Source organism: Sus scrofa, chromosome 3 (assembly GCF_054392235.1).
Source record: "Sus scrofa isolate SSC_HxYL_T2T_F1_AM1 chromosome 3, Sscrofa_HxYL_maternal_Yorkshire_Landrace_v2.0, whole genome shotgun sequence".
NCBI classification, from domain to species: domain Eukaryota; kingdom Metazoa; phylum Chordata; class Mammalia; order Artiodactyla; family Suidae; genus Sus; species Sus scrofa.
In genome coordinates this window covers 59,505,093-59,523,064 of record NC_139385.1, presented here as the reverse complement: position 1 = coordinate 59,523,064, position 17,972 = coordinate 59,505,093, and the positions used below count along the sequence as shown (strand labels likewise).

Genomic DNA, 17,972 nt, shown 5'->3' with positions numbered 1-17,972 from the left:
CTGCCATCCCATGTGTGACCGGATGCTTCTCTCTTCTAGTGGTCTCTGCCCTCAACAAGGCCTGGTGCGTGAGCTGCTTCGCCTGCTCCACCTGCAACACCAAGTTAACACTCAAGTAAGTCTCCGGTTAGGTCCAGTGTGAGTCCCAGGACTGGAAACTTTGGGGTGACATTTAAAATATATTCACAGCGTTTAAAAAGAATGATTTGATGCCTTCTTTCTTCTTTCTGTCCAGGGCTTCTAAAAGCAAAGATTCTTCCTTTAATTGTTTCCTGTTTTCTTCTGTTCCTTCTCTGTCCTGCGCAAAGGGATAAGTTTGTTGAAATTGATCTAAAACCGGTCTGCAAACACTGTTATGAGAAAATGCCAGAAGAATTTAAGAGGCGACTTGCCAAACGGGAGAGAGAAGCAAAGGATAAGGACAAGCAGAAAAAGAAAAAGCCAGTCTGTTTGTAAACTTTTCTATCCCTCTGTCATCATTTTCACTACTTTATTCTTTGGTTAGTCCTATGGAATACATTTTTGTTCTTTTTCTGTCTTTTGCTTTTTTTTGTTTCTTTTTGGCATGGATTTGCAGCCACCAGAGCTTGAAGTAGAAGCATTTGTCCTGTGTTGAATTGGCCCTTTTGCATAATTATTAAAATTACACACTTTAATAAGGTTCACACCTAACATTGGCTTGTGCTTCACTTTCTTTAATCTGTAGACTCTTTGATCTCGTTTGTAAATCACAGTACTGTATAAATTTCTTTCTTCTTTTTTCCTTTTCTTTTTTGCTAGATTCACTGGGAAGAATTCTAATCCTTTACTAGATACTGGGAAAGTTTTAAAGTATTTTTGTCTGATAATTGCAGCTTTTAAAATCCTGGCTTTTGATTTCTTTGCCTAGATGTGATTGATCAATTCCAGTGTTGCATGTTATACATCCTATGTTAAACTAAATCCTTTTAGCATGTTTCATTATCTCAGCAAACACCATCTAATGTACATAATAAGATCGCCATTATTTTGGTTTGTGTATATATGTGCTTTCATACATTGCCCATGTGCTACTGGCTACTCATTTTCTTGGTGTTTTCAAACTCATTTATATTCCTGATTTGTATGGGATGTATTTCTTTGAAATTATCCAATTCCTAGCATAATTATCCCAGTTCCTTCCCATTACCATTGTATTCTGAGCTTTAAAAGTTTTTTGTTGTTTCAGTTTTCATGTTTCCTGACACAAAGAGGAATTAAAATTCAAATATAAAATCAAAACATTGTAGGAGTTCCCACTGTGGTGCAGCAGAAAACGAACCTGACTAGTAACTATGAGGAGGCAGGTTGGATCCCTGACCTCACTCTGGGTTAAGGATCCGGCGTCACCATGAGCTGTGATGTAGGTCGCAGACGCGGCTTGGATCCCGAGTTGCTGTGGTGGTGATGTATGTAGGCTGGCAGCTACAGCTCAAATTTGACCCCTAGCCTGGGAACCTCCATATGCCAAGGGTGTGGCTCTGAAAAGCAAAAACAAACAAACAAACAAAAACATTGTAAGGTTTGCTTTGTAGCAGTACCTCTGAGAGGAGTGATAATTTATCTTTCATCAAAAATATGGCAGTTTTAGGGAGTTCTCTGATGGCCTAGCTGGTTGAGGCTCCTGCATTCTCACCGCTGTGGCTCTGGTTGCTGCTATGCGGCGTAGGTTCAATCCCTGGCCCAGGAATTCCCACATACTGCCTGTGTGGCAAAAAAGAAAAAAAAAAAACAAGAGAGAACCTGAAATAAACGTTGCAACTCTCATTTAAAAAAAAAAAAAAAATGGCAGTTTGAAAAGCTTTTGTTCTGAGACGACTTTGGGAGAAAGTTTTAGCTCAGTAGTACTATTTAAATCAAACTGCCAGTAGAAAGTATGGCATCATTTGAATTACTGTCAGCATTAGCATCTCTGAAAAACAGTAGAACATAATTTCCATGTGGTGCTTTGAGATAAAAGATTTTTCATTTTTAAATATGTGGTCAGGATTAGCTTTGCTATTGAATATTTCTCTTTAAAGTTATATCAAGAGATTTAATAATTTGTCATAGTTGACAGTTCCACAAATACTTCCTAAATGTAATTTCACAGAAAATGACCACATGATAAAGTCTGTGCTTGCTCAGTTCACAGTTAAGGACCTTAGATTTCACCAGTGAAAGCCCTTGGCACTGTCCATTGGAGATGCATGGCCCATAGTAAGCAGGCCTTCTGAAGGCCTGCCCAGGACTGTTTTACAAGTCAATCGAGAGTGTTTATTGTCCTCACTCTTCAAAAGGGTTGAGTTCTCAGACTAGCTCAGGTTCACGACTGTGGTCACAGGCAGCCTTGTCCACTTGTGCTCTTAATGAGAGATTTGGAACTTTCTATCAGACAGCCAATCGAAATAGCCAATTATTATTTTAGATTTTTGGAAGGTGATTGCTATTGTTGTTGGGGGTGGCAGGCCAGGAAAGATGAAACCTCATAGCTCCCTAATTTAAATACTAATTAAGATTGGAGTTCCCATTGTGGTGCAGTGGAAATGAATCCGACTAGGAACCATGAGGTTACAGGTTCGATCCCTGGCCTCGCTAAGTGGGTTAAGGATCTGGCGTTGCCGTGAGCTGTGGTGTAGGTTGCAGATGCGGCTCGGATCTAGTGTGGCTGTGGCTGTGGCCAGCACCTTTAGCTTCAATTGGACCCCTAGCCTGGGAACTTCCATGTGCTCCATGTGTGGCCCTAAAAATTAAAAAATAAATAAATACTAAGATTATTTTGCTTTCTATAAAGAGAGGATCATTCCAACTATAGAAATACAATTCTTTGCTTTGAATAACTATTCTTTAAAAGTGGTCCCTTAAGATGTGATTGACTTTGATGACCTAAATTCTATTTACATTAGATTCTCTGTGTACTTAGCACAGACTAAAATGTAATATGCACTCTATATTACACAGATACATGTAAAAGATCAATTTATAAGGATAACTTTTTTCCAATGATATTATGAATTTCTTATATCTCCCACTGTGGTTGGAATTGCAATTAGTTATTTGCTAACGTGAATACGGATGTTATATATAGTGTCTTAGTTTACTTCAGTAAAATGACTGCACATTATGTGTCTATATACATATGTTGCATACATTTGCACTAATTTCTTTCTTTTTTTAATCATCATTATCTTTAGGAACAAATTTGTGGAGTTTGACATGAAGCCAGTCTGCAAGAAGTGCTATGAGAAGTTTCCGTTGGAGCTGAAGAAAAGACTTAAGAAGCTAGCTGAGACCTTAGGAAGGAAATAACTTCCTTTGTTTTATTTTTTTCTCTTCTATGCAAAGATAAGAGGTTACAACACTGCTTGACCTGATGTACCCTTACTTAAAGCCGTATCTCAAAATAGTTGAGAGTGAAGAGGACGTTTTGAACAGTTTTCTTCATCTCCTTTTTCTCATTTAAAAAAAAGAAGTTTGTGTAATAATTTTTAAAACATGGATGAAATCCAGAGTTGCCTTTGTTAATAACCCTTATCAATTTTTCAAAACGTAGACTATACTTAATACAAAAAAAAACCCTCAAAACAAGACGTGGTTAAATACTAACTTTTAATTAAGGTCCCAAAAATTAAATATTACTTTTAAAAATGAAAGTAAGGAGTCAGCTTTTACATAACTCAGATAAATATATAAACATTGATTGGCTTTGTAGTCAAAAGAAAATTATTACAACTGCAGTTGGGGAGGATATAAGAAAGAAAAACATCCAAGAAAAACAAATCTTACAGAATCTTAGTGTGTTAATCAAACTAGTGGCTGTAAAATGAATATACCCATTATTACTAAGACAAGAAGCAAGTGTCTTCAGAACTACTTGATTAGGGGACTTTTGTTGTTATTGTTAAATGCGTTAATTACTATATGCTTAGTTTTATATTTTGTTCTTGTGTTATTTTTACATACAATTACTTAACATAGTAGTAAAATAGCTAGCTAATAGTATTCCTTTTTTAAAATTTTGTGCAAAAAAATTTATACTAGGTATTTGAAAATATAGTATACTTTACAATATTGGAAAAATGAAGTATTTTTTAATGTATTCCAGCAATTATGCTTCTAAGTTTAAGGTCAAAGATAGTCTTAGAATAGGACATGAAATTAAAGTTTATGTAGCTTGGAATGTATTGCTTAAAAAATGAATGTATATGTCTTGGTCATATTGCCTTTATAACCATGCTAATATCTATGCTTTACACATAATCAAACTTGCCTGCCTTAGAAATATACATACCTTAAAAATAAGTATGTTGACTGAGATTTGTAAACTGAAATTCATTTTCCACAGCTATGACTATATTAAGAGGTTTTTTCCCTTCTTTTTTGGGGAAACACATTGAAATTAATTTCTGCGATATTAGAGAATGATGTTGATGTGTTTCAAGTTTTTCATTACAAATCTCAATTAGATTTTATTTACTGGAAGGAAGTATAAATGACACCTTTAAATTGGAAGAGGGGTGTTTAAGTATCAATTTCAGGTCAAAAGTAGTGAATTATTTTATTTTGTAATAAGTTTTATCCTAAAGTTTCTGGACCTATCTTTCCTGATGAACTTGTGTGAAAGCAGATTTTGTGAATGTTTTTTTAAAAATGTTGCTGCTACTATGTTGTCATGTAAAAGAAAGTTGCCAAGATGGACTTCTAGGGGGAAAATTATTGATCTTAACAAAAATTGCTGAAATATTGCTTCGCCTTTCAAAAAAAAAAAAATCTCAGGATGCTACCAGTCTGCCATTAAAATATTTGTATGCATGTATTTTTTTAAAGTTTGTGCATGCACTTTATAGAGTAATTGTTTCAGTTTTCAAATACCTTATAACCAATTACTTTATTTTTTAGTGTTCTTTCAGAGTTCAGAGAATTTTCAGTGATTGAAAATAATTAATACATAGTTTAAGACTGTGCTCTGAAGTCTTTGCATTTGACAGCAAGAATCAAAACCTCTTCCATGTGCCTTTGTCAGCTAATACATGACCAGCAAGGAAAACCTTCAAAGTATTCATTAAATACTATACTGTGGATACAGGCAAAACAGTACAGGGTTTGCAGTCTTGATGCTAAATTCTTAAATTCTTCCACACCACAAGGTCGGAGCAGAAAGTGCCCGTCTGCTCATGTTCCTAATAGCTGGGGTTGCAGCTCTGCTGGGGCCAGATGTCCCACTGCTCACCCCTCTGTTGGAATCTGAGGTCACATTTCCTGCATGTGTGCCCCTTTAAGCCTCCAGTGCTGCAGAGCATTTTATCTAGACGTGAGCTCTCTTCCTTGGTAGGCAGGCCTTCCACCGCACCCTCACACTTGGAAAGGAAGGCGGGGTCAAGAGCTGTCCTTGCATAAAAACAGACTTGCTTTAGTTCCCGGTATCTTTCTTGGGCTTCCTCTGGCTGTGGGAAAACTCAGGCTAGTGACCGTTTCTTTAAGGTTCTACAAGGCAGTTTGAAACAATTCCCTGGCATTCCTACTGTGGCTCAGTGGATTAAGAACCCAACTAGTCTCTGTGGGGAGGCAGGTTCGATCCATGGCCTCACCAAGTGGGTTATGGATCCGGTATTGCCACAAGTTGTGGCATAGGTCACAGATGCGGCCTGGATCTGGTGTTGCCATGGCTGTAGTATAGGCCTCTGCTGCAGCTCTGATTCAGCCTCTAACCTGGGAAATTCCATATGCCACACATGTGGAAGGTAAAAAGAAACATGAAAAAGAAATAATTCCCTGTTTACCAAATTTCTAAGCTCTTTTGTTTTAAAAAGTAACACTTTATTTAAAAGTGGGGCTGCATCCATGGCATGTAGAAGTTCCTGGGCCATGGATCAAACCCACAGCACAGGGGTTCCCATCATGGCTCAGGGGAAATGAATCTGACTAGTATCCATGAGGACACAGGTTCAATCCCTGGCCTCGATCAGTGGGTTAAGATTCCTGCGTTGCTGTGACTGTGGTGTAGGCCAGCGGCTGCAGCTCTGATTTGACCCCTAGCCTGAGAACTTACATATGTCACAGGTGCAGCCCTAAAAACACAAAAAAAGCCCATGGCACAGTAGCAACCCAAGCTCCTGCAGTGACAACACAGGATCCTTAACTTGCTGAACCACAAGGGAACTCCTCTAAGTGCTCTTTCTCTTATCAAGCCTAATATCATCGGGAAAACATCTGGGTATAAGTAACATATTCTTTGGATCATGTTCAAAGCCTCGTTAATGTTGTAAATGAAATGGTCATTTTGCCTCATTTATTTGCCAAAACAGCAAATCCTAAGTTAAGGAAATTCTGAGCTAAGCTTACAGCATTCTTGTTGTATTTCATTTTAGATTGTAAGCTCAGTAGCAGGGACACTATATGGATAATTGTGTTTTTATATAGCAACCATTGCAGTATACTCTTGGTGCTTGATAAATGTTCATAATTATTCAAAATAACCTGTTGTGTTTTGCTTAACTTGAATGGCTTTGAGACATGGAGCCATATAGGACTATAGGACTAGTGCTTAGCTGTTTTGGAAACTAAGTGTCCATCAATGGATGAATGAATAAAGAAGATGTTGTATATATACAACGGAATATCATTCACCCATAAACAAGAAGGGATTCTTGCCATTTGTAACAACATGGACAGGACACTATGCCAACCCAGAGAAAGACAAATACTGTATGATCTCAATCATATGTGGAAACTTAAAAAAAACAAAAACGGAGTTCCCGTTGTGGCTCAGTGGTTAACGAATCTGGCTAGGAACCATGAGGTTGCAGGTTCAATCCCTGGCCTTGCTCAGTGGGTTAAGGATCTGGTGTTGCCGTGGTGTAGGTCACAGACATGCCTCGGATCTGGTGTTGCTGTGGCTCTGGTGTAAGCCGGCGGCTACACCTCCGATTAGACCCCTACCCTGGGAACCTCCATATGGCGCAGGAGTGGCCCTAGAAAAGGGAAAAAGACAAAAAACAAAAACAAACAAAAAAAACTATTCCAGATGCAGGGAACAGGCTGGTAGTTGCCATAGGCAGGGGATAGGAGTGGGTAAAATGGGCAAAGAGGGCCTAGAGGTCCAAACTGCCAGTTATAAAATAAATATCTCGTCGGGATGTCAGGTACATAGCAATTCTAGCTGTTAACGCTGGGTTGATACTTGAGAATTGCTAGGAGGGTAGGTTCTCTCACAAGAGAAAATGTTTATAAGTGCATGGTGACAGCTGGTAATGGCATTGAGATCATTTTTCAGTGTATACAAATACGGAATCATGTTATACCCCTGAAACTAATGTTATATGTCAAACCTCAATTTAAAGAGAGTTCCACAATTTTAAAAACCATTGTATTTATTTCTATTGATTGATTGTCTTTTTAGGGTTGTACCAGTGGCATATGGAGGTTCCCAGGCTAGGGGGTGAATGGAAGCTGCAGTTGCTGGTCTACACCACAGCCACAGCCACAGTGGATCTGAGCTGCGTCTGTAACCTACACTGCAGCTCACAGCAACTCCAGATCCTTAACCCACTGGGCTAGGCCAGGAGTGGAACCTACGTCCTCATGAATACTAGTCGGGTTCATTGCTGAGCCTCAACGGGAATTCCCTTAAGCCATTATAAACTTTTACTGTATGTAGTTTTTTTTTTTTCTTTCTTTTTTTTTTTTTTTTCTGGAACACAGTTTAAGTCATGCTATATCTAAATCCATGTACAAGTGTCAGACTTCCTCCGTGTGTTCACAGGGTCGCTTCTTGCATGTGACGATGTGCTATCTAATCCTGACAGCACATGCGATGCAATGCTGAGGAAGCTCTTTGCACTTGCACAGCTGAAAAATGGCATGATCAGAACCTGAACCCAGTGCTTCCAAGTTTGTGCACGTTTCTACTCTGTTACTTGGAGAGAAAGAGTGTGTGAAAAATTCAAGTATCCTTGAATATATCATGAAAACAATCGTGTGCATGAATAAAAGTGTATGGTCTGGTTACCACGTAGAGGGCAAATCTGAGAACCACACAGGCTGGTGGTGGAAACTTCCCACCATTTCCCATACATTCTAGTGGGTTTGGGTCCCTAACAAAGGAGGTGCTGTCTTCCCGCCACTTGGCGAGCACTGGCGCTGTGTGTGGTGTGCTGGGGAGACATCACCATTGCTCACAGGCACCTTTCCTTCTCAGTGGCTGAGGTTCCTGGGCTCACGAATCCAACTAGTATCCATGAGGATGTGGGTCTGATCCCTGGCCTCACTCAGTGTGTTAAGGATCCCGTGTGGCTGTGGCTGTGGTGTAGGCCAGCAGCTGTAGCTCTGATTAAACCCCTAGCCTGGGAACCTCCATACGCCATGTGTGCAGCCCTGAAAAGAAAAACATAAAAAATAACATTTACATCAGCTCTAACTATTTTTAGCTATAAACAGCTCTAACCTACAAAACATGTACAGGACGTATATGCTTAAGAACCACAGAACACCACACACAGCGCCTGTGTGTGTCTTAAAGACCTGAAGAACTAACTGGTTCCCACCAGTGGACTGGGAGACATGGTAGGAATGGCAGGTTAAACATGTTAAACAATCAAGTTCCCAGGAAAACCTTTTATACAGAAAATTGATTATAGAATGTATGTAGAAAGGCAAAGGAACTGGAATATGAGAATTGTGACAAAGAAGCTCAGTTTTAAGACTGGTGTAGAACTTCAGTAATCAACAAAACAGTGAGGTGTCCGTAAAGAGACAGATGCATTAATCACTGAAATAAGATGGAAAGTCCAGATACAGATGCTCGAATGGTCATCTGAATTCTGTAAAAGTGCAGTAGCAATTTAATGAAGAAAGTATAGTCTAGGGCAATTGGGCATCTAAATGCAAAAACAAAAGCTCAATATAAACCTTCTGCCTAGGGGAGTACCAACTGTGGCTATGGTGTAGGCCAGCGGCTACAGCTCTGATTAGATCCCTAACCTAGGAACCTCCATATGCCAAGGGTTTGGCCCTAAAAAAAAAGAAAAGATTCATAAAAGGTCTGGTAGGTTGCACCTCATCAGAATCACAAAACATCTGCTCTGTGGAAGATGATGGGTAGAGAATGAAACAACGCACTGCAGATCGGGAGAAAACGTTTTCCAATACATGAAGGCCTGGAGTTCTTGTGGTGGCACAGTGGTAAGGAATCCAACTAGTATCCATGAGAAGGAGGGTCTGACCTCTGGCTTTGCTCAGTGGTTAAGGATCCGGCGTTGCTCTGAGCTGTGTAACTTGCAGATTTGGCTCAGATTCCAAGTTTTTGTGGCTGTGGTTAGGCCGGCAGCTATAGCTCTGATTTGACCCCTAGCTTGAGAACTTCCATATGCCTCAGGTGTGGCCCTAAAAAACAACAACAACAAAAATAATACATGAAGGCCACTCAAAACTCCACAGTGAGACTTCTGTCAGCGAAAACGGAGTTAACAACCAAGGTAAGAAGAAAAAAGGGGATTTTATTTGAGCGAAATTTAGGATTATAACCTGGGAAGCAAGTTCCCGGAAAGCTGAGAACCCTCCACTTGTTAAAAGTCAAAGGTACAGTCATATGTTTTCAAGACAAAGGATGGTACATCCAAGCGACACACTGATTGATATTTTACATGAAGTTCACCAAACATAAATAGTCCTGCTGAGCACATACAAAGGGCAGCGGGTCCCCATGACCTCCTACAGAGCTAGAAAAGAACACTAATTATTATTATTATTATTATTTGCATCGTTCAGGTCAAATCAAAGTTCCCCAGCCAGGAAATGAACCTGTGCCACAGCATCGACAGTGACAACTCTGGATCTTTACCCCTCTGCACCACAAAAGAACTCCAAGAAAGCTATTCTTTTAAGAAGTTAACATTGCCAGCTCAGGAAAAACAGGGAAAAATGATTTTTACCTTCGAGTGGGTACTCCCACTTTTTTTTTTTCCTTGCAGCATGTGGAAGTTCCTAGGGCAGGGATGGAACCCAAACCACAGCAGTGACAATGCTGGATTCTGGATCCATTGAGCCACCAGAGAACTCCTGAAAGCAGAAGTTTCGTTTTGTCTTTTTAGGGCCACCCCCATTGCACATACAGGCTCCCAGGCTAGGGGTCAAATCAGAGCTGTAGCCACCAGCCTATACCACAGCTCACGGCAACTCCGGATACTTAACCCACTGAGCGAGGCCAGGGATCAAACCCTCATCATCATGGATACTAGCCATTTTCGGTTCCACTGAGCCATGATGGAAACTCCTGAAAGCAGAAGTTTTTAAATGAAAATTATGTCCAAGAACAAACCATAACGTTGGTGGCAACAAGCAGTCATGTTGGTTCCTCCTGTTTTCTGAGGTTGTCTATGAACATTTTAATCTTATCATGTCTTCCAAGTTCAGTCATGAGAATTTTCTTAGGGCTACCTACAAAGCAGTCTTTTAGGTTTACTAGAGAATGATACAAATTTAGAAGCTGAGAAAATGATGGGATGAACTGACAGTATTATCAATGATTCTGAAGAAAAAAATGAATCATATGATACATGAAAGAGAATGTGTCTGCCACGGATGACAATCTGCCACAAGGACAGAGGGGCTTGAGTGGAAAAAAAAAAAAATGAGTTTGATCAGCTTCAGTGCTGGGTGCCCGTCAGTTAATTAATTCAGAAGTTGAGGGCTCAGATTAATCAGGTAAAACTGGCTAATAAAAAAAAAGTCGTAAGCCAGATATTTCTATGGTTTCAACTCTCATTTGAATTAAATTTGCAAGGCATCAACATGAGTGATTGAGGCATTAAAGTGGCATCTGACAACTTGCAAAGAACATTAGTTAGCTGTGTGATTCAGAGGAATTGCTTGTGAGAATAAGTTTGGATGGAACTGGTCCATGCTGAGAAAAGAAGGGACATCTTCCTGGAGAAGAATGTTCATTTTTAAAGCCCAGCAGAAGAGACTCATCCCCCCATTTGGCAAAAACCAAGGTTTCAAAGCATAATAAATGTACTTAAGGAAAGCCTTTTTTTTTTTTTTTTTTTTTTTTCTCTTTTTAGGCCACACCCATGGCATGTGGAGGTTCCCAGGCTAGGGGTTGAATTGGAGCTGCAGCTGCTGGACCACATCACAGCCACACAACGCAGGATCCTTAACCCACTGAGCAAGGCCAGGGATCGAACTTGCAATCTCATGGTTCCTAGTCACATTCGTTTCCCCTGTGCCATGACGGAAACTCCAAGGAAAGCCTTTTGAGAACGTCAAGATTTTCTCTTCAGCCTACTTCTTTTCTGTATCTTCAACTACAGCAGATTAAAAGTAGTCATTTTACTAGGTGTGCTTGGGAAAATTGCTTGACCATTCACGCCCTTTGTTTCTTTATAGGTCAATTTATGCACAATAATAAGAGTAACTTCACGAAATTGCTGGGAGAATCAAATGAAATTCACTTGCAAGTAAGCTTTGGCTATTATCACCAACACTGTCCACAAGGCTTATGACAGCCAAGTTGCCACAGAACCCAGTCCTACGACTTCACCTGCAGGCTGGGCATCTCCACTTGAATACACAAATGGAAACTCAGGTGAAATAAATCAACACCTAAAGTGAGATATTCCATCCAGGACCAGTTTTCTTTACACTGTACTTCCGTTAATTATGCCAATCCCAGTAGCAACCTCACAATTGATCCTGAACCCAGTTCCCTCTGCTTACAGCTCAACAGGCCAGTACATCGGGATACTGAGGCCAGGAATAATGACTTTAATTGGAAAGCCGGCAGACTAGTGTCTCAAAAAAACCATCTTGCCTTTCTCTGAATTCAGGTTCCTTTTGTACAGAGAAAGGGGAGGGGGAGAGGCCAGTGGTCACTCACCAATGGTCCCTTGCTTGGGGGAAAGGCCCACTGCAATGCTGACCTGAGGCTGAGCAGGACCACTAAAGTTCACCCACTAACAGTGGCTTGTTTACAGAATCATTCCTGCCTTAGTACTCTTATTCATATCCAAAATGACTGAAATGAAATAGGACGGGCTGATTTTCCCTCTTTACAGAGGCAGTAATTGGTCATTGCCAAGTTTGGAAAATGGGAGTTCCCATTGTGGCCCAGCAGTAACAAATCTGGCTAGTATCACAAATACCATGAGGGCTCCGGTTAGATCCCTGGCCCTGCTCTGTGGGTGTTGCCTGAGCTGTGGTGTAGGCTGGCAGCTGGAGCTCGGATTTGACCCCTGGCCTGGGAAGTTCCATACGCCGCAGGTGAGGCCCATAAAAAGCCAAAAAAAAAAAAAAAAAAAAAAAGAAGGAAGTTTGGAAAATGGAAAAATAAAAAAGGATAGATTCTAAGTGGCCAGGCGACTTTTAAGTGTTGGATAAAACCATAAAGTCTATAAGCAAAAAATAAAAATAAACCATAACTATAAATTCTAAACTCCCTGTATACACTGATGTGATCTGCTGAAATCTGAAACCTACTGAAAACACCTTATTTTTGCTTTGTAAGGCTACACCCAAGGAATACTGAAATTCCCAGGATAGGTGCTGAATCAGAGCTGTAGCTGCCCGCCTACACCATGGCCACAGCAACGCGGCATCCTTGTACCATTGAGCTAGGGCAGGGATCGAACCGGAGCCCTCATGAATATTGGTCGGGCTCTTTTCTATGGAAGCACAACAGGAGCTCCGGAAGACGCTTTCTAAACGCCTACGACTGGCGCCGAGGTGTGACTGTTAGGAACGTCCGTGGGTTGGACCAGTCCCCGTCGCCTCGTTGTCACTACGTCACCTTCGCATTCCCGCGCACCTCGCTAGCATAGTCACCACCGAACGCCGGCGCCCGAGGGCCTGCGCGGCGCACAGTGATGACGCAACACGCACGTACGCACGCATGCACGCACGCGTGTCTGCCCCTCGCCGGCTACGGAGCTGCGTCACGGACCTTCGGGCGCCGAGCTCCTGAGACGGCGGCAGCTGCGGCCTCGGCGCTGGCGTCCCTCGCGCGGACCCCGCTCGGCGGCGCGATGCGGCGTAGCAAGGCGGACGTGGAGCGGTACATCGCCTCAGTGCAGGGCTCCGCTCCGTCGCCCCGAGAGGTGAGCGGGATGGGCGCGCGGCCTCCGGGCGGGCCGCGGCGCCATGGCTCCCACTGAGGCGCGGCCGGCGCGCGGGGGGCGGGGAGGCGGCGGGCGGGCGTTGGCGCGGCGCTCCCTTCTGCTTTTCCTTCTCCTTCTCTTCCTCTTCGTCCTCTACGGCGCCCGGCCGGCCCCGCTGTGCCCACTGCCCGGGCTCCACGCCGAGGCGCTGCCGCTTCGGCGCGGCCGCCTCGCCATCCCTCACACTCTGCATTGGAAGCTGCTTTTGCCGACTTTCGTTTTCCCGCTGGGTCGCGGGGGTTCTGAGTTCCTTCCCGGGCCTTATTGCTGGGGTAGACGTAGATGTCTCTTAGGGTACTTCCCCTTGTTCCCACGTAGGGAGTTGGCCACATCGTGGATCCGACCGGACGTGGTGCCTAGAGGGGACGGGGACGGGGACGGCGAGTAGGGGGTGGGCGCAGGATCCCGAGTCACTTCCCTGGGGTGGAGTCATAGCTATGCTGGACACAGGCTGTGGGATTTGAAGCAAGTTCTGTTTATTTCGTTAATAGGGCGGAATCAGGCTACTGATAGGAGTTTTTAGTATGTCCCGTGTTAAACATTAACGGAAGTGTTTAGCGCATTAAGTGCTCGCAGTAGATATGGGTGTTAAAGTACAGTCATTTAAGGTGTTCCGGGTAGGGGAACTTCCATATGCTGCGGGCCTGGCTCTTAAAAATAAATAAATAAATACATAAAAATGGAAAAGAAAGGTGTTTTTTTTTTTTTTTTTTTAGTGCCATCTTGACAGTTGTGTATTGCTGTTGTCATAAACTTCCTCTGTCTTTCAAATTATGAATTCGTGGGAGGTCCCTGGTAGCCTAGTGGTTAAGGATCTGGTGTCACTGCTGTGGTTCAGGGTCAGTCTCTAGCCCAGGAACTCGCGCATGCCGCGAGGATCAACGCAGGATCCAAGCCACATCTGCAACCCACACCGCAGCTCACTATACCGCAGCTCATTTAAAAAAAAAAAGTATGAATTTGTGGGTTGGGGAAGAAAGGCTCTGTATATTCAATTCTGGTGTATTCCTCTTTTTGCTTTTTATTTATTTAGTCTTTTTAGGGCCGCATCTGCGGCATATGGAGGTTCCCAAGCTAGGGTCCAATCGGAGCTGTACCTGCCAGCCTAGCCAGAGCCACAGCAACGCCAAATCCCACCACGTCTGCGACCTACACCACAGCTCCCGGCAACTCCAGATCCTCAACCCATTGAGTAAGGCCAGGGATCAAACCCTCAACCTCATGGTTCTTTGCTTTTTAAAATCGTTTCTTGCTAACTACAGTTCTATCCTTCTTGACCTGTTTTTCTCGGGTGTTTAAGATTCCTGAATGAAGGTTAAGACTGTCTGTAGTTCGAGTACATACTATTAAGGCTGTACAGTAAATACTGTCATAATAACATTATGTGGAATTATTTCTTAGGTGTATGTCACTGTTTTGACATAAAATTAGAACATACATATATTTTTTGTTTTGTTTCATTTTTAGGGCCACACCTGTGGCACATGGAAGTTCCCAGGCTAGGGGTTGAATCAGAGCTGCAGCTGCTGGGCTACACCACAGCCAAGCAGGATCCAAGCCGCATCTTCGACCTACACCGCAGCTCACTACCCTGCAGCTCACAGCAATGACTGATCCTTAACCCACTGAGCAGGGCCAGAGTTCAAACCCACATCCTCATGGATACTAGTTGGATTTGTTATCACTGAGCCACATGGGAACTCCTAAAATTAAAGTATATTTTCATCAGCTTTATTGAGGAGTAATTTACATGCCATACAACTCATCATTCAAAATGTACAGTTTAGGAGTTCCCATCATGGTGCAGCGGAAACGAATCCGGCTAGGAACCACGAGGTTGCGGGTTTGATCCCTGGCCTCTCTCAGTGGGTTAAGGATCTGGTGTTGCTGGGAGCTGTGGTGTAGGTTGCAGACATGGCTTGGATCTGGCATTGCTGTGGCTCTGTTGTAGGCCAGAGGCTACAGCTCTGATTCAACCCCTAGCCTGGGAATCTCCGTATGCCTCAGGTGCGGCCCTAAAAAGAAAAAAAAAAAAGTACAGTGTAATGAGTTTTGGTACATTATATTGTTGATGTTTTAAATTATGGTAAACCAGGTGTAACAAAATTTGCCCATTTTAACTACTTTTACGTGTGTAATTCGGTAGTGTTAATTGCACAGGTAATGTGCCACTTTCACTACTATTTCCAAAATTTTTCATCACCACAAACAGAAACTTTGTAACTCTTGAGTGATAACTCCCTAGGTTCCTCTTCTCCCTAACTAACCCCCGGTTACATTTAATTTACTTCTGTATGAATTTGCCTATTTTATTTTATTTTGTTTTATGTTTTTGCTTTTTAGGGCTGCACCCACGGCAAATGGAGGTTCCCAGGCTAGGGGTCAAATCAAAGGTACAACTGCCAGCTTACGCCAGAGCACAGCAGTGCCAGAAGCGAGCCGCGTCTGCAACCTGCACCACAGCTCATAGCAATGCTGGATCCTTAACCCACTGATCAAGGCCATGGATCAAACCCATGTCTTCATGGATACTAGTTGGGTTTGTTAACCACTGAGCTACGACAGGAACTCCCCATCACCATCTATTGAAGAGACTCTTCTTTTTCCATTGAGTGGACTTGGCACGTTTGTCAGAAATCAGTTGGCAGTAGCTTTATGGGTTTATTTTTGAGCTCTCAATTTTGTTTCATTAGTTTGTTATGTCCATTCTTATGTCATTACCACGTTGTGTAATGTGGTAGTGCTGTAGTGTTGTAGTTCAGTTTGAAATTGGGAAGTGGTGAGTTTTCCAACTTTGTTCTATTTCAAGGATGTCTGTTTGGGGCCCCTGCAGTTCCATATGAATATAAGGATTGCTGTTCCCATTTCTGTAGAAAGGGTTATTTTTCATTGGCACTGCATTGACTCTAGATTGCTTTCGGTAGTTGACAATGTTAGGTCATCCATTCATGAATACGTCTTCCTCTACTTAGGTCTTTTATTTTTTTCAACAGTGTTTTAATTTTTCATTATATGGGTTTTTCACCCCCCTGGTTAAATTTATTCCCAGGTACTTTATTCTTTTACGTGCTCTTGTAAATGGGGCTGCTTTCTTAATTACCTCTTTTGCTTGTTCAGCACAGGTGACTTTTGTCTGTTGATCTTGTCCCCTGCAGTGTTGCTGTTTTGGTTTCTTAGCTCTAGGTTTTTTTTTGCATGTGTGGATTCTTTGTGATTTTCTCTATATAGGATTGTATCATCATATTAATAGAGATAGTTTCATTTTTTTCCTTTCAATTCAAATTTGGATGTTTTTTATTTCTTTTTCCTGTCTAAGTATTCTAACTAGAGCTTCCAATACAATATTAACTAGGAGAGGTGAAAGCCAGACTTCCCACTATGACACAGTGGGTTGGGAATCTGACTGCAGCAGCCCTGGTCTCTGCAGAGGTGTGGGTTAGATCCCCAGGCAGGTGCAGTGGGTTTAAAAGGAGCTAGCATTGTCGAAGCTGTGCCTTGCATTCAGTCCTTGGCCCAAGAACTTCCCTATGCCGTGGGTGCAGCCATTAAAAAAAAAAAGTGGTGAAAGGCATTCCTAATCTTGGGGAAAGCCTTTAATCTTTTATCACTGCTAAAAGATACTAGCTGTGGGCTTTTCACTAATGGCTTTTATAATGTTGTGGATATTCTTTGCTTTTTGAGAGAATCCTTGTATCCATAGTTTTCTGAGAATTTTTAGTCACGGATGGGTATTGGGTTTTGTCACATGCTTTTTTTGGTAGCATTTGAGATGATTGTGTGGTTTATTTCCTTTGCTCTTTTAATGTGATGTATTAATTTATTCATTTTCTTGTATTGAGCCCCTCCTTGCATTTCTGGTATAAATCCCATTCGATTATAGTGTGTAATACTTTTAACATCCTCTTAGATTCATTTTGCTGAGGGTACTTGGTTGAGAATTAGAGTTAAGAATTCTTTTTTTTGGAGTTCCCATCGTGGCGCAGTGGAAACGAATCCGACTAGGAACCATGAGGTTGCGGGTTTGGTCCCTGGCCTTGCTCAGTGGGTTAAGGATGTGGCGTTGCTGTGAGCTGTGGGTCGCAGATGTGGCTCGGATCCCACACTGCTGTGGCTGTGGTGTGGGCCGGTGGCTGTAGCTTTGATTGGACCCCTGGCCTGGAAACCTCCATGTGCTGCAGGTGTGGCCCTAAAAAGCAAAAAAAAAAAAAAAAAAAAATTCTTTTATTTAAAAATTTTTTTTCTTCTTTTTCTTTTTAGGGCCACACCCATGGCATATGGAGGTTCCCAGGCCTAGGGATCTAATTGGAGCTACAGCTGCTGGCTTACAACGCAGCCATAGCAACTCAAGATCCAGGTCTCGTCTTCGACCTATACGGCAGTTCACATCAAAGCCAGGTCCTTAACCCACTGTGTGAAGCCAGGTACCCAACCCACAATCTCATGGTTCTTAGTCGGATTTGTTTCTGCTGCACCATGACAGAAACTCCAAGAATTCTTTTTTAAATTAGACTTTTTGGAGTTCCCGTCGTGGCGCAGTGGTTAATGAATCCGACTAGGAACCATGAGGTTGCAGGTTCGGTCCCTGGCCTTGCTCAGTGGGTTAAGGATCTGGCGTTGCCGTGAGCTGTGGTGTAGGTTGCAGACTCGGCTCGGATCCCGAGTTGCTGTGGTTCTGGCGTAGGCTGGTGGCTATAGCTTCGATTCAACCCCTAGCCTGGGAGCCTCCATATGCCGCTTGAGCGGCCCAAGAAATAGCAACAACAACAACAACAAAAGACAAAAAAAAAAAAAAAAAAATTAGACTTTTTTCCTTTCTTTCTGTCT

At 42.3% G+C, this 17,972-nt stretch overlaps 2 protein-coding genes across 33 annotated transcripts in view; both read left to right on the top strand.

The window, feature by feature from the left end:
• Positions 1 to 6,470, top strand: part of LIMS1 (LIM zinc finger domain containing 1) — a 97,142-nt gene extending 90,672 nt beyond the window's left edge. For 10 of the 26 annotated variants that reach the window (XM_085015543.1, XM_085015537.1, XM_085015544.1 and 7 more), the window contains 3 exons: positions 40 to 115; positions 309 to 444; positions 3,192 to 6,470. In XM_085015543.1, the coding sequence (XP_084871669.1) occupies positions 40 to 115; positions 309 to 444; positions 3,192 to 3,212 (233 nt within the window). In that variant the 3' untranslated portion in view covers positions 3,213 to 6,470. 26 annotated transcript variants of the gene reach the window in all.
• Positions 6,471 to 12,915: 6,445 nt separating this feature from the next.
• Positions 12,916 to 17,972, top strand: part of RGPD4 (RANBP2 like and GRIP domain containing 4) — a 69,959-nt gene continuing 64,902 nt past the window's right edge. For 6 of the 7 annotated variants that reach the window (XR_014839378.1, XR_014839377.1, XR_014839376.1 and 3 more), the window contains exon 1: positions 12,924 to 13,088. Coding sequence is in view for 4 of the 7 variants with exons in the window: in XM_085015524.1 (XP_084871650.1) it covers positions 13,017 to 13,088 (72 nt within the window). In the remaining 3 variants the exon portion in view is untranslated. 7 annotated transcript variants of the gene reach the window in all.